The following is a 16847-nucleotide window of genomic DNA, read 5'->3' as shown; positions in this document are numbered from 1 at the left end:
AATGGATGATGGGTCAGAACGACCAATTATGATGGCTTCTCGAACTCTTCAGCCACATGAGCGGCGCTATGGACAAATTGATAAGGAGGCTCTTGCTATTATATTTGGTATCACAAAATTTCATGAGTATCTGGCTGGTCGTAAATTTGATATTATTACAGACCATAAGCCGCTTGTTGGTCTTTTCAATCCTGTAAAACCCATTCCTGACCAAATATCACCAAGAATGTTAAGGTGGTCACTGAAACTGGGTTGTTATAATTACAATATTAAATATAGACCAGGAAAATTAATTGGGAATGCAGACTCCCTTAGTAGATGGACAATGCCAAATACATCCGCACTAAAAGAAGAAGACCTGAGAGAAGTGCTACTGCTGGATGAGCAGCCAGAGGGGTGGGACCTTGACGTGACACGAATTGCTGGAGAAACCAAGAAAGATACAATTCTACAGAAGGCTATGTTTCATATACTTCATGGCTGGCCCCGTTCATGTCCAGATCCAGATTTGGAGCCATTTTGGTCTCGTAGAGAGGCTCTTTCACTTAGTAAGGGATGTTTACTATGGAGCAACAGAGTCATTATACCCAAAGCACTACAGAGTAAAGTTTTGGATTTATTACATGCCCCACATGCTGGGGTGGTTCAGACCAAATCCTATGCTAGAGGATATGTTTGGTGGCATGATATGGATCGACACATCGAGAGAGTTGTGTCAGAGTGTGTACATTGTCAGCAAGTCAGAAATAACCCACCGAAAGACCCACAGACATGGATACCTTCTGAAAAACCATGGGGTCGAGTGCATATAGATTTTGCAGGACCCTTCCAAGGAAAAACATTTCTGGTATTGGTGGATAGTTACAGCAAGTGGTTTGAAGCAGAGATTGTTCCATCAATGAGCAGTGAAACAGTTATAAGTGTGCTAAGGAAGATTTTCGCAGCACAAGGATTGCCAGAGATTTTGGTATCTGATAATGGCAGGGCTTTTACCTCAGATGAATTTAATTCTTTTCTTCAGAGGAATGGCATTAAGCACAAATACTCACCTCCATATCATCCAGCCACGAATGGACATATTGAACGGGCTATACAGACTTTTAAAAATAAACTTAAGAAGTTGACATATGCCAATTCTAATATAACTTGGTCAGAGAAGCTTTCAAAAACATTATATCATTTACGCACTGTACCAAATAGCACAAATAAGACACCAGCAGAAATTCTAAATGGTCGTCGATACAGAACTGCTATTTCTAATTTACACCCGAGTTGTGTACCAGATGATGCCCAGAATCAACTCGAGGCAGCAGCAAACCGGGTCCCAAATAGAATCTTTAAAAAGAATCAGGCAGTATTAATCCGTGTATATGAGTCAGGACAAAAATGGCTCAGAGCTACCATTGTGGATATAGAGGGTCCAAGTACATATAGGGTGAGAACAGAGGATGGAGAAATACATAGGCGCCACGCAGATCAGATCTTAGCTCGGGGTAGTAAAGATTGCAATGGCTTTCAACGCAGACCATCCTGGGATCAACCAGATGATACTGAACCAGATGAGTCACCGGAAGTATTAATACCAGACCCTGATTTGTGGCCAGAGATAATTGGTGTGCCTTAAGTAAATTTGTGTAGTGGGCATAGTATGTCATGCAACTGTGAGTGTATGAAAACAATGTATAAAAGTATGTAATTCAAATGATGAATCTATTTAGTATGTAAATTGAGACTTAAAGATTATAAGGGTGAGATATGTTATGTATGTAAACTATGGGTAGTTTGATTATTATTTGTAAATTGATTTATGTGAGGGTACTTATGTAATTATGAGGAATATTAAATAGTTTTGCTTCCAATCTCAACCAAGTTGTATCTTTTATATGTAATTTAAAATTTTGGTTGGAAATAACTTGTTATTGATCTTTGATGTAAACATCACATCTTTTCATTGGGACCAAGTCCCTGATGTGCTTCAGTTGTAACAACTGTATGGGATCCGATTCATCCTGTCTTCCAAACCATTACAAAGCAACATCTAGAGCTTTAAAAGCTTCTACTTGAGATACAATCCCAGTTTCAGTCTTTTTTTCATCTTCTCTCTGTACAAATCCTCAAATATCTGAATTGATAATTCTAGAGAATGAGTCTGGATAATAGGATGTTCGGATAATCGGGATTCTACTGTACTAATAAATTAGAGAAGTTTAATTAACTATACACAAAACTCAATGATCTGCCTGGATAACTAAATAAATAATTAATTAACTTATTCAATCATTTTTATACAACATTGTAATTATATAGATATTTATATTATTTATCAGTATTTACTTGAATACCATGCAAACAAATTAGCTCTAAAGCTTCTAGATACTAGGGATGATGTATTCCGCTTGAAGAGGGAACGTCTGGTCAAAATGTAAGTACCTACTTACGTAAAATAAAAGGGATTCACGTCAATGGACGACATATCCCAAAAAAAAATATCAATATATCTGATTATAGCCATAAAGCTGAAGAGAAAAGGAAAAAAATATAGATTATTCTATATCATATATTATCATATATTTTTTATTCCAGAATTACCACAGGAATGGGGTGTTAACAATGACTACATAATAAAATTTTAACAAATAAATCATTCAATTAGATAAAAGACAGCATTTAAAATAAACAAAACTGTTAATTACTACACAATAGAGTTTCCAATGGTCATAATATAAAAGTTCATTCATTTTTTATAATAGACAAAACGCCCGCCGAGCGTGACATCAACCGCCGATAACTTCACTAACCTTGCTTGTTCTAACATAAAATAATGATTATTACTCACAGTACAAGCCTGTTGATCTGCCATCGAGGACACAGCCACCCGGTGGCGCGCTGCAACATCTGGACCCCCACCGGCGCGTCCCGGCTCACTCCACTCATTTTAGTAATTTTTTTTACAGAGAAAGTCTTCCAAATATGTTTTACAACTCGCTTCATCCACGCCTACTAACTACGGACACGTATAAAGTCATTGTTTTCGTTTAAATGCCTTTGTTTACTATTCTACAACTTTAACTAAAGCAAAACTTATTTTTTACACGTCATTTATACGGTTTTATACATAAAATTGAGAGAAATTGATTGTTATTATACTCTGTGTATTTTCTAATAGTACTCTAGATACAAATAATATTATCAAAGTTGTAATTTGGAATAAAATTTTTGTTTCAAAGAGACACGTCGAAACATTTCTTTTTCTTTCGTTTCTTTAAAACACAGATTCAAATCGAACTGTCATCTGTCAAGTTAACAAAATCATAGAGTAGGTATATATCGACACAAATGTCAACGTCAAACTAATTAATGTCATATTGCTTCAGCAATTCGACAAAAGTAACATAGTGGTTATTTGCTCAGTATAGTATCAAATTCTTAAAGGTACAATCCAACGATTGTTCTAATTGTAAATCATTAATTACTGATTTAAAGTTGTGTTATTGGTAAACACAAAGCAATATAGTCAACTTTAGTCTGTTACAGATTTTGTTTCCTTTTTTGAGATAAATATAGCCAATGTCCGTGTTCTTACGATAATCTATTTTCATGACATTGTATTACGAAAGGGTAACAAATTTACAGACAGATAGACACATTTTTGAATTTATAAAATTAGTATGAATTTCATTTATTTATGGGATCAGCCGTCTCGAGGGAAACCAGTACTGTGCTAAACTGGTCTAATTTAGCACTCAACCAAACGGTAACGCACGCAACTAAGAAATATTAATATTCGTCATGTATAAAACCAAAACTTGTACCTACATACATTTTTTTTTAATTTTCTTTATCGTCATGTAATAAAATAATAATTACCGTGAGTATGTTTGATTATGTGTTAATAAATTGTTTTAATCAAAATGTAATTAGCTTTCAAATACAATGTAATTTTATTACTTTACAAATATTGAGACAATGTTTTTCATTGTGAGTACCCATATTTAAGTATACTAATATCTTCAAAAGTTTACCTACATAAGTTTTGTATTTAAAAAGATAGATAGTAAATACAATTACTGTAATGCTGAATTTATTATTATTATTTGAGCAATCTCTAGGTGCAATATTACAAATACTATAGATTAATATAATACTAGCTACTCGCCCCAGCTTCGCCTGGGTGTACATGTATTATACATATTAACCTTCCTCTTGAATCACTCTATCTATTAAAAAAATCGCTTCAAAATCCGTTGCGTAGTTTTAAAGATTTAAGCATACATAGACAGACAGCAACAGCGACTTTGTTTTATACTATAGTATGATGTAGTAATAGTTAATGTATAACTGGATTAGTATTATATATATGTTAGTACACTCGCGAGCAAAAGTGTGGAATCACTTACTTGGAATTGATTCCGCAAGATCTTGAATACTTAATAATTTGTTAAGAATATTAAAAATGCTACCATTTGAAAGGTTAAACTGTTAACTTTAAATTGATACCAAATTTACTATTAATTTAATTTTAACTTTAATCTATACATATAAATAAAATTGAAGTGCCTGTTTATAATATTGAAATGACCGTTTTTTACTACATGCATATGAATATAAATACGGTACATACACCAAAATAACAGGTTTTACAATTTTTGTCAGTCAGCCTGTTTGTTCCGGCTAATCTCTGAAATGGCTGGACCGATTTTGATGGGACTTTTATTGGCAGATAGCTGATGTAATAAGGAGTAACTTAGACTACTTTTATTTTATAAAATATAATTCCACGCGGACAAAGTCGCGGGTACAGCTAGTTCCTAATAAAAACTGTTATCAATGTTTCAGAAATGTGGCGTCGTTTTTTACTATATTACAATGGCCGTAGCAAGTTTAAGTGTACGCCCGGCCGGATGGCTGGACCGCCTCGTTATGTACCACAAACATCAATTTTACAACGATTTAAATAAAGTAGCTCCGGTACAGATAACTGGTAATTGTTTAGGGCCGTTCAAATATTACGTGAGCAGATTTATTACAATTGTTTATGCCCCATCCCCTTGTCAACAAAAGTAGCAAAGCACTATGGTGTACTGTATACATTTGTATGATAATCATTTCACATCATTACCTCTTACATACAAGACAGACACGTTCCATATTTCACCTATAAAATATTCTCACGTCATCAGTCACTCACTGCATACAGCTATAATCTTATATATAAAATTCTCGTGTCACAGTTTTCGTTCCCATACTCCTCCGAAACGGCTTGACCGATTCTCATGAAATTTTGTGAGCGTATTGAGTAGGTCTGAGAATCGGCCAACATCTATTTTTCATTGCCTTAAATGTTAGAGGTAGTCCACCACTAATTTTTTTTTTATTTTAAGGCAAAACAACGTTTGCAGGCACAGCTAGTTCTATATAATATTTTCTAGTATCGATTTCTGTAACTATTCTTAACATACATTTTTATCATTAGTTGAGGGTCTATTTTATTCAAATTCAAATTCAAAATATCTGGTCTATTATAGACTCTTATGATATGTCAAATCTAACGTCAGTTCGGAATGATTTCGAGATGAGAAGAACTGACAAGAAACTCAGCTGGTATTTCTTTTTTTTTTAAGTTTTGTACATATTTACAACAATACAATTTCATACAACTCAAAGTTGGGAGAATAGAGTCATCATCTGCTTCATCCTTATCCCATTTATTTGGGGTCGGTGTAATATATTTTTCGTTTCCATGCATCCCTGTTCGCAGTCATCGCGTTATTTACTTCCTTTCTTACCATATCATCTTTCACACAGTCCATCCATCTCTTTTTTGGCCTTCCTCTGCCCTTATAATCATCTACAATCATACATAGAATACGCATTACATGTCCATACCATGATAGACGATTTGGGAGAATAGAGTGATCACCAGCATATGCTATTAAAAAAAAATATATATTAAATTACAATTACTACCGACCCCACAGCACTTACCCCTCTCCCCATGCCTACGTAATCATTTTCCAATTATTATGTAGCAACATACATTCTACACGTGCCACCGTCCACGTTCTTGCAACTTCCTAGAGTCCTCATCGCACGGCACGTGTAAGTACACGAGAAACGCAGCTGCGCGACCTTCAATCCGTCGTTACCTGCAGCTACGCTTAAAAGTGACACGTGTAAAATCGTATATAAGGCTGTAATATTTTTATAATGTCCTGTCCCTGTCCCCTCCGATCGATCCCCCGTCGAATTCAAATGGGGATCGTTATTACGACGGCCTGAGCCGAGGTTCGAACCACTAGTGGTGCCCTCAGACAGTTGGCCTTCAGCCGCTCCATAAGTCCTTCCGCGGGTTTGGAGTACAATCTGCACTCGCCCCCTAACGTCTGGTGAAGCTGTAAAGGCTAGCTGCGGCCAACAGCATTAGAGGAGTCCGAAAAAAATATATAATAAACACACTTCTGTTCTGTCTGTCGACTCTATTTCTATATATCTACGTCGTCATTTGAAACTCCCAAATTCTCAACAAGTAGGTCATGCAAGGACAATGTGAGGGTTGCTATTCGTGTAAAAAACTAATATCTACAATGACGTAATCATCATCAAACCCCCCCCACCCCCTATGTCATCCAGAATAAGCAAACAAAGACCCCCCCCTCCCCTCTATAGTGCTTACGTAATACTTGAACGCCCCCTAAGGACGATGTACGTGCCCTTTACTTGGTACGCTTATATCTTTTTTTACATAATGAACAAGCTAAGAGTCCTGATCTGATGGTAAGTGGTAATCGTTGTCTCTATACATGAACAGTTTTACAGATATCACGTTTTAAGATGTCAGCCGTGATACCTGGATGCGATTACATCCTAGAAGACTGAGAAGTTATACCTCGTTTCCTGCAATTTGTCAGTATGTAGTTGTATGCTCAAGGTAGATCTTGTCCCGATCCCTGCAATGTCGGAATCTTTTGTGCAGAGTTCTGTCTAAATTATGTAATATAATGTTATCTGTGGTCCAAATAACATAAAGAGATATACAACATGATTGCCATTCATACATTTCCATTTAATTCCGGTTTTTAGTGGGTAAAAGTTCTACATATCCCACCCACTTCCAGTGGCGTAATTAACGAAGGACCCTGGGGCAAATCAAAATATAGGGCCCCACTGCTAAGTACCTAAAGGGCTGCTAAGTACCTAAACTGCTAAGTATATGCTAAGTACCTACATTACAGTTTTATTAAAACTCACATATCGCTATCCGTCAAATTGACAACTGCCAACCCACAGAAAGAATCTAGGGGAATTTCGAAGGTATAACTTTCGGATTACTCTCTACTGAGTTGCCATGATTAAAGTTGGGTTGCAAGCCATGAAACCATGGAAGTGCATCATCTATATCCAACAACAATAAAAGACTTAATCGTTATCCTGTACCTAGGGTCAAAAGTAAATTTGCACATCAACAATACCAGTATCTTGCGCCAAAACTATACAATGTGTTTAGTCAGGTTGTAAACCCAAAAAGTATGACTCAATATCAAATTAAAAATAAAATTAAACAATGGTTAAATCAGCTACAATACGATGATACGGAAAATTTATTAAATGTACAGTAATATTCTTTGTTAACATCACATAGATTAATTTGCAGATATATATTTTTTTTTTACTTAAACACACGCATCAAATGCGTACATGCACGCTCACCTACATATCCATCATACATACATATAAACACACTTACATCATACTTGTACATAAGACACACACAATATAGTGCAAAATGTTATGTTTATTTCAACACCTTTGTTTTTCTTATAATTTAGATTTTTAAATATGTATCTATTGATAAAATATTGTTTATATATATCATGTTATAATAATTTTCATCCTTCTATAATAAAAGTACATGTATTGGGAAGGAACTGGCTTCTGTCATACGGCTAATGCTAGTTCAGAAGCCAGGACTACACATAAATACTGAAAGGATTGATATTGTCTGGAATGTGTACCTATTGTATAAATAATATTGTAACGATCCTTCTGAATTTAATAAAGATTATTATTATTAAAAAAAAAAAAAAGCCGTCACATTTATTTTGAAAATGGGAGAAATTATGAAAAGTTAAGTTTGATCGAGATTGTCTGGTAAGGTTTCGAGGGTCCCCTGAGTTTGAGAGCGGGACACTGCCCCGCCTATCCCCTAGGTAGCTACGCCACTGCCCACTTCCCTGCGTGGGTGGAAGATTATGGTCAAATGCCTCACGTTACGCTACGTTAAAAACGTCTTATTACAACATAGGTAAAAATGTAAGAGTCTGCTGTGACCCACACAATCTGGGTGCTATGATGTATAAATGATAAGTCCTGGCTGCTTTCCTTGATTACTTGATTTATTGAGTACACGACGATCAGTGTTAGATTTATTTTTTCCACTTTACTTCCGCCGCCCCATGTATGTATATTACCTTTCTAAAAGAATCATTTTCTCTCATTTGTTTGAAATTTATCCTCTGAAATCGAGTGACCGTCCTCGCTCTGAAATCTCCGCCCTTAGGATGCTGCCGCCCCTAGGCCGTGGCCTATATGGCCTATTTATAAATACGGGACTGACGATGATTAAGTGTGGACTGATGCTTGCTTGTGAGTATTTGGTGTATTGAAGGGGAAATGGTATGTGTGGGCATTATATGGACGGCGGAAGTGTCAAGCACTGACGGCTGTACGGTGACGTACCGTACAGGTAATGTGTTATATGTTCCTCAGCAACAATTGAACGTGCGCCACCTGGCTACGTCGACTCTACGGCGTGGGACCTGAAGGCGGTCCTGCATTTATTAGTCCTCATAAGAGAGAGCCACACAGCTGCTCCTGTACGCCGCGCGCTGCGCCGGGCGCTACGACCAGCCAGAAGGTTTATGAACTGGCACCAAAGTTTTAAAGCTTTTCCCAGTTTATCTAAAGTAAGTTGCTCGACCAGTTACAACGCACTTGGTAATAGGTTATTAGATACTGTCTACTAATGTCCACATGTGAGACTAAAAGTTTTATCGAGGGCCGAAGTAGACTGTTCTTCTTTATGGATGATAATTCACCATTCCGTGGTGAACTCGTCTGCGCTAACGGTATACGCTAGCGGGGCACCAGTGGAGGATGATAAGATGAGCATGAGGTCAGGTCAGTTAGCCCATCGTGACAAATTCACCAAGAATTTATCACGGTGGTTTCTAGGGGGAACTGCGTGGAGGTTTACCTGCCATGGTACATTGCTAACAATAAGATCATCAGTCCACATTACTAACAATCCCCTTTCCCCCGAAGTAGATTGTTAGTCATGGGCAACTCAGTCTCACCTATTTCAGTCACCAAGCACATCTTTTTGTACGCTGTGTTTCGGTTGAAGCGAAGGATTCAATTCTCTATGGTTAATAAATATATTCCATTTCAAAATCAGGGGTACGAGTTCTATTACGACATAGACACTGATGAGGACTACCAAGAGAGTCAAGTGAGCACGGGACGATATGTTCTCGAGGATGACGACGTCATTGTGGTTGGCAATCCGGTGGAGGCGCGGCTGCCCAGCGCGCAGATTAGCGTCCGATTGCTTAGGTGAAAATGTTTTTTTATTTTTGTTTTAATACAGTGTATTTCGAGATTTATTTATTTCAATATTAGGCCACAGGAATTCTGTAATGTTTTGATCCGGCTCGAAGGATCAAAACTACTTACTAAAACGGTAGTAATGTAATTTGTTGAAATGACAAAGTTGGTTTACAATTTGTGAATAAAGAGAATCTTATTTGATTACTTATCTCACCTTTTCTATAAACGTAGAGACATTCTGGAAGCTAGAGCGCAGGCAGGCAGGATCATGCCCACGACGCTCAGAACTCCAATGTAAGTGACATATTCGTTTATTTTTATTGTATTTAACCAAGTATTGCGATATGCTCGCTAATAAGTATCCCTAGATACCCGATTTTAGGTGAGCAGAACATTGGAACGATTGGAACTAATTGAAGGTACTGCTGTTATAAAAAAAATCTTAAAGCACATGCAACTATCAAATAACTAATGTTCACTTCTTTTCAACTATTGCGATATGCTCGCTAATAAGTATCCCTAGATACCCTATTTTAGGTGAACAGAACATTAGAACTAGTCCGTGGGTGACTGTCAGTCGGAATGTAACTACGGAAGCTGGAAAGGAAACTGGTATGATCTAACTATAGCATAGACAAATAATAATAATAATAATAATCTCAGGACAATTCACACAGCGCCATCTAGTTATATATAAAGCTTGTGTTACGGGTACTAGATAACTGATACAAGTACATAGATATATTTTTTTTCGTAAATACATACATATTATACATAGAAAACACCCAGACCGATACAAACAATCATACTCATGAATACAAATGTTTGTGCCGTGCGAGGAATCGAACCCGCGACCATCGGACGTAAAGCGGTGTGCTAGACCGCTAGACCAGCGATGTCGTCTCAAAAAGCATGTATGGACATTCACATATTGTGCTTATGTTTCTATGTATATATTTTTAATGTATGACGATGGAAGTATGAGTTCGGTTGACGGTGGCGGGGCACCAGTGGACAATGATAAGGTGAACATGTGGTTAGGTCAGTTAGCGCATGGTGACAAATTCACCAGGAACTTATCACATGGTTTCCTGGGGGAACCGCTTGGAGGCCTGACATGGTACATTGCTAGCAATCTTTTTAGTCTACATTATTAATAATCTCTCCCTCCTATACATATATTAATATAGACACGATAATTAGTTAGAATCACGGGATCTTACTACATTGTTCTTATTGAGTTACTAGCTGTCCCGGCAAACGTTGTTTTGCCTTAAAATAAAAATAAAAATAGGGGTGGACTACCCCTAACATTTAGGGGGATGAAAAATAGATGTTGGCCGATTCTCAGACCTCAATACGCTCACAAAATTTCATGAGAATCTGACAAGCCGTTTCGGAGGAGTATGGGAACAAAAACTGTGACACGAGAATTTTATATATAAGATATTTCGGTGGTATGTCACCCGCCATGATCACGGGTAAAGAGCTGCGGGTAGATGGTAAATAAAATGTTTTATCATCTACCTTCATTTGTTGCTACTAATGAAACTCGCACGATATTCATCTTGCCAAACTACACTTACAGTAAATAATAAAACGTGGTAAGATTCCGTGATTTGTACTAATTATTTCAGAAGAAATTCCAGAAATGTCAATATAAATCGCGTAAAAAGCTATTACGTATTTTGTATATTAAGCAGATAAACAGACAGACGAAAACAGCAACTTTAAGATTTATATATTTTTTAATGTCTTTATTATATGTCCAGGAAAAGCTAAGAAAATGCGACAACAGTGAAAATAATAATAGTAATAATTCCGCATCATAATACAGAGTAAAAAAATAGAAAACTTAAAAACTAATATATTTCGTTATGAGCTGAAAGGGCCTCCACTCAGCTGGTGCCGCAGCGTGTCACTGCAGCGCTGATTTTCAGTGGAGCCACTCGAAAACTTGAAATGGGATTCTTAATGATGATATTATTGACTTTAAATATATATAAAATAAATTATGAGTATTTTATATTTATAGTTGCGAAGAATGGAACCGACGCTACTACTAGCGTCGACGTTGAAGGAGACTCCGGCGCTACGGGAGGCGTGGATGAGACCACAACACAAACTCCTGCAGCTGACACATAAATATACTTCAACATCATCCAAGTCAATTCACAAGCATACTGTTCTCATCTCTGGGCGGGAGCACCACAATACCATCTACTTCCATTTGACCGCATTTAGAACCGAGCAGCCAAAATCATTGGTAATCAACGTCTATGTGACAGACTCGACCCATTGACTTTGCAGTGAGATATATATCTCTGTGGATTTTCTACCGCATATATCACGGGGAGTGTTCTGAGGAATTGTTCGGAATTATACCAGCTGCTGAGTTTCACCACCGTACCACCCGCCAGAAACTAAAATACCATCCTGATCATCTGGATGAATGGCGATCTTCCACAGTGCGGTTTTCTAGAAACTTTTTGCCTCGCACAACCACATTGTGGAATAACCTTCCAGCAATGGTATTTCCGAACCGATACGATATTGAAACCTTCAAGAAAAGAGTTTATTCCTTTTTAAAAGGCCGACAACGTACTTGTAATTCCCCTGGTGTTGCGGTCCTCATGGGCGGCGGTAATCACTTACCATCAGGTGAGCCGCATGCTCTTTTGTCCCAGTGTTATAAAAAAATGTTCAAAATTCATAATATATTTATTCATGTAGGTCTATTACAGACTCTTATGATATGTCAAATCTACCGTCAGTTCGGAATGATATCGTGATGAGAACTGATTTCCAGCTTTTGTTTTACAAGTCGCAAAACATACTGGTTTTATTTACGGAGCCTCTAGTACTCTACTGGTATGACTCTCATTCTGTCCAACATACATCCAGAGGGAGATGTTTTTAGACTACGATATGTGTTACCTAATGAAGTATATTATATTAATTCAAAATTAAAACGTGTATTTAATAAAAATTCAGTAGCAAATTCTGTGATCTACATATGTCATATCACTTACCTAATTTTTATTTTATTGAATATAATTTCTATTAATATAATTTAGCGAGTCATATACTAGGTAGATAGCAATACTAGTAATACAGGGTATTCAGTAGATTTTTTTTAACTGAAAGGCCCTCCCTTTCAATGTAGACAAATTTTGATAATTTTAAATTCATAGTTTAACAAATAGTCTTAATTCTAGAAAACTTGGGGCAATTTTTTTTTTTTTTTAAAACAATATCTTAAGAAGAGTTAACAAATCACCCCACAAACCGAAGAGTTAATAAATTCTGACCACCGCCTGTCCGTGGTAACTGTATCGAGAACATATATATATTTTTTTTTTTTTTTATAATCTCAGGACAATTCACACAGCGCCATCTAGACCCAAGTTAAGCTAGCTAAAGCTTGTGTTATGGGTACTAGATAACTGATACATATGCATAGATTGTGTCATTATTTTTGACTGTGGTTCTAGAAATGTTATTTAGGGTTACGGTTCCATAGTTTAAATTAACAAAAACAATAAAAATTAACCGCAATAACCGAAAAATGGTTACAGTTTGACCAAATTTCTAGGTTTTTCTTAAATGCCCATAATTTTCAAATTGCATGGGATAGTGTTGTAACTGGTTAATAAGAAATGTGTTTTATATTCTAAACTAGCTTTTGCCCGCGGCTTCGCTCGTGTTCATTTATGCCCATAGGGGTGGAATTTTTTTAAATCCTTTCTTAGAGGATGCCTACGTCATAGTAGCTTTATGCATGCAAAGTCTCAGCCCGATCGGTTTAAAATTGACAGTTTCATACAAACTTTCATCCCCTATTTTATCCCCGGGGGGGTAGAATTAATCAAAATCCTTTCTTAGCGGATGCCTACGTCATGACATCTACCTGCTCGGGAACGCTCGTATTTTATACTTATACTAGCTTTTGGCCGCGGCTTCGCTCGCGTTAATTTATCCCCTTAGTTGCCCTGGGTTACCTACGTCATAGTAGCTTTATGCATTTTGCATGTCTCAGCCCGATCGGTTTAAAATTGACAAAGTTTCATACAAACTTTCATTCCCTTGGGGGTAGAATTATATATATATCTACCTGCATGCCAAATTTCAGCCCGATCCGTCCAGTGGTTTGGGCTGTGCTTTGATAGATCACTATGTCAGTCAGTCACCTTTGAGTTAAATATATTTAGATTTGTATTTAAAATTTATAGTTCCTTTTGTAGATTCTTGTTTGTTACTTTCGTTCTATTCTGTTTGTACGGAACACCGTACCATAATAATCATATACTTATAAGTTATATTATCACTTACGTAGCATATCATTTCACTATACATATATTACTATACAATAAATCAGTGTATAACATCAAGCGCTTTCTGCTATCTTTTATTTATCATTCCCGTACATTATCAATTATCATTATCAACAAGTGTCGGAACAAAACCTCTACACTGTTATATGTCAGTAGTATATACTAATATAAATTTTTCTCCGTATACCAAATCATTTTCTTTATCTTACCTGTACAAATATAATAAAATACAACAGATAGGCTGTTTTGGCTTGACGTAGAGTTCTGTGTCATATGCGTAATTTCGACACAAAAATTGACATACAGATTGCTATCTTATATAACTACAACACATAGTTTGATGCCAGGCATTGCATTATAAAGTGAATTTCGGTTGAATGGTCAAGATAAGGCAGTGAAATCACAGGATACAAGGAATGATATCTTAGTCCTTCGGAATGACAAAGAATGAGTTATTATATATAGTCGGTAGTGCTGTTCATGTTAGCGATCCTCGGTAGTCTAGCGGTCTAGCACACCGCTTTACATCCGATGATCGCGGGTTCGATTCCTCGCATGGCACTAACATTTGTATTAATGAGTATAATTGTTTGTATCGGTGTGGGTGTTTTCTATGTATATACATAGTATATATTTATATGTATGTATTTACGAAAAAAAAATCTATGTATATGTATCAGTTGTCTAGTACCTATAACACAAGCTTTAGCTAGCTTATCTTGGGTCTAGATGGCGCTGTGTGAATTGTCCTGAGATTATTATTATTATTTGTATAAGCAACGGTTTAAATTTATCATTAGTTTGTTTACCATTATAACTTATATTAAGCTGCTATATAAAGGCAAGCTGTGTTCATTATACATGTGCCTACACTTGTATAATTTCTGTCAACACTTGAGAGCCTTCCATTAGTTTAGTCTCCACTAACATTAGTTAAGTGTAAAATCATACATGTGCCTACACTTGTAATATTTCTGTCAACACTTGAGACCCTTCCATTAGTTCAGTCTCTATAGTGTTCACTTATTTGTTATTTATGTCTTCTTGTATGTAAGTTGTTATCGACGTAATATCGGCTCGTTAGGCATAGCTCCACGTCTTTACTCCGCGGCGCTTGCGCAGGGAATCCCTTCCCTCTTGCGCACGGCGGCCCGTGTACGCTCGGCTCGAGACGATAGATAATAAACTGCTAGTGTTTTCACATACACTACAGTCTCCACTAACATTAGTTAAGTGTAAAATCATACATGTGCGTACACTTGTAATATATCTGTCAACACTTGAGACCCTTCCATTAGTTTAGTCTCCACTAACATAGATTTAAGTTAAGTTTAAAATCAGTCTACGTCCCGAATGCTCGTGGACTGCGCGTTACTAATAAACTTACACTACCAATAAACTTAGTAATGTACAATAAATCTTGCAACCATGTTACCGGTATACTCACTACCTACATACTACAATAAATAATATAATATGTAGCGACACGTCATCACAAGATATATAACGCTACAGTGATGAGGATAAGCACCGCGCTACATATATAACATTTATACATATATACATAGTATAACATTTCTCTGCCGTTAATTAAGTTTCTTAGATCCGGATGGATTATGTTGATAAAAGGTTAAAGGCAGCCAGTTAAGGTTTTAGATGGGGTATATTGCTTTGTACTCGATAATAAAACAATGAAGATGATGTTGTCACATGGTTTTATTTTATTTTAACATAACATTACATGTTAAAATGTCCTTATAAAGTAATTACCTTGTTTTACAGTGTCGTAGACATGTTAACATGTGTAGTAACAATACAAGATTATGTGTTTACACTTCGTTTCTCTAAGGGCGCCTCCAAATTTGCCGAAAATGCCGTGGCAAGTGGCAACGCGTCTGCAGCGCGGCCACGCTACCTTGTGAATCTACATATAAATAAAATTGGAGTGTCTGTTTGTAATATTGAAATAACCGTTTTTTACTACATGCATATGAATATAAATACGGTACATACAACAAAATAACATTTTTTACAATTTTTGTCTGTCTGTCTGTTCCGGCTAATCTCTGAAATGGCTGGACCGATTTTGACGGGACTTTTTTGGCAGGTAGCTGATACAATAAGGAGTAACTTAGACTACTTTTATTTTAGAAAATAAAGTTAAATTCCGCGCGGACGAAGTTGTGGGTGCAGCTAGTCGTAAATAAAGAACATGCTGTTGCAGCGCTACACCCGCGCTGCGGCCACGCATCAGTACATCGATCGACTAGTGACTTCGCGCACGTATTTGTTTGTGCAAGTCAGGTTGAAAAATTTAGCGATGAGTCCATCGTGAAACTATGTACTGCACTATGATTCCCATATTCTCAAACCTAGCGACAGCAGTGCGGCTGCAGCGCTGCAGACGCGCGGCACTTTGCGGGAAAATTTTAAGGCCTCCTTAGAGTTAACTATGGGAAATTACGAAAGAAACCATTCGGTCAGTTCGCATTGTTTGTTTGTGGGTAGATATCTAGAGACGCGGTGACCAACTGGCCCAATTTGTGGGCCCAATGGGGTGACAGTGGTCAGAAGGTGGGGAGGCTAGCGGGCGGGCCAGGGGAGGTGCACGTGCGCGACGTCGAGCGCGAGGATGTCGAGGGGGGCGCGTGCGGCCCCTCCTCGACGTGGGGGGAGGGGAGGCTAGCGGGCGGGCCAGGGGAGGTGCACGTGCGCGACGTCGAGCGCGAGGATGTCGAGGGGGGCGCGTGCGGCCCCTCCTCGACGTGGGGGGAGGGGAGGCTAGCGGGCGGGCCAGGGGAGGTGCACGTGCGCGACGTCGAGCGCGAGGATGTCGAGGGGGCGCGTGCGGCCCCTCCTCGACGTGGGGGGAGGGGAGGCTAGCGGGCGGGCCAGGGGAGGTGCACG

At 37.6% G+C, this 16847-nt stretch overlaps 2 protein-coding genes across 2 annotated transcripts; both read left to right on the top strand.

The window, feature by feature from the left end:
• Positions 1-31: 31 nt before the first annotated feature.
• Positions 32-1624, top strand: LOC131842303 (uncharacterized protein K02A2.6-like). Its single transcript, XM_059190842.1, has one exon. The coding sequence runs from the start codon at positions 32-34 to the stop codon at positions 1622-1624; it is 1593 nt and encodes a 530-aa protein (XP_059046825.1).
• Positions 1625-3966: 2342 nt separating this feature from the next.
• Positions 3967-16823, top strand: LOC131842302 (uncharacterized). Its single transcript, XM_059190841.1, has 7 exons — positions 3967-3978; positions 4837-4981; positions 8767-8963; positions 9455-9612; positions 9838-9900; positions 15723-15858; positions 16449-16823. The coding sequence occupies exons 1-7, from the start codon at positions 3967-3969 to the stop codon at positions 16821-16823; spliced, it is 1086 nt and encodes a 361-aa protein (XP_059046824.1).
• Positions 16824-16847: the final 24 nt, after the last annotated feature.

Source organism: Achroia grisella, unplaced genomic scaffold (assembly GCF_030625045.1).
Source record: "Achroia grisella isolate CSIRO2021 unplaced genomic scaffold, CSIRO_AGI_Agris_v1 utg2156, whole genome shotgun sequence".
In the NCBI taxonomy this organism is placed as follows: Eukaryota; Metazoa; Arthropoda; class Insecta; order Lepidoptera; family Pyralidae; genus Achroia; species Achroia grisella.
This window is presented reverse-complemented; position numbering and strand designations above follow the sequence as displayed.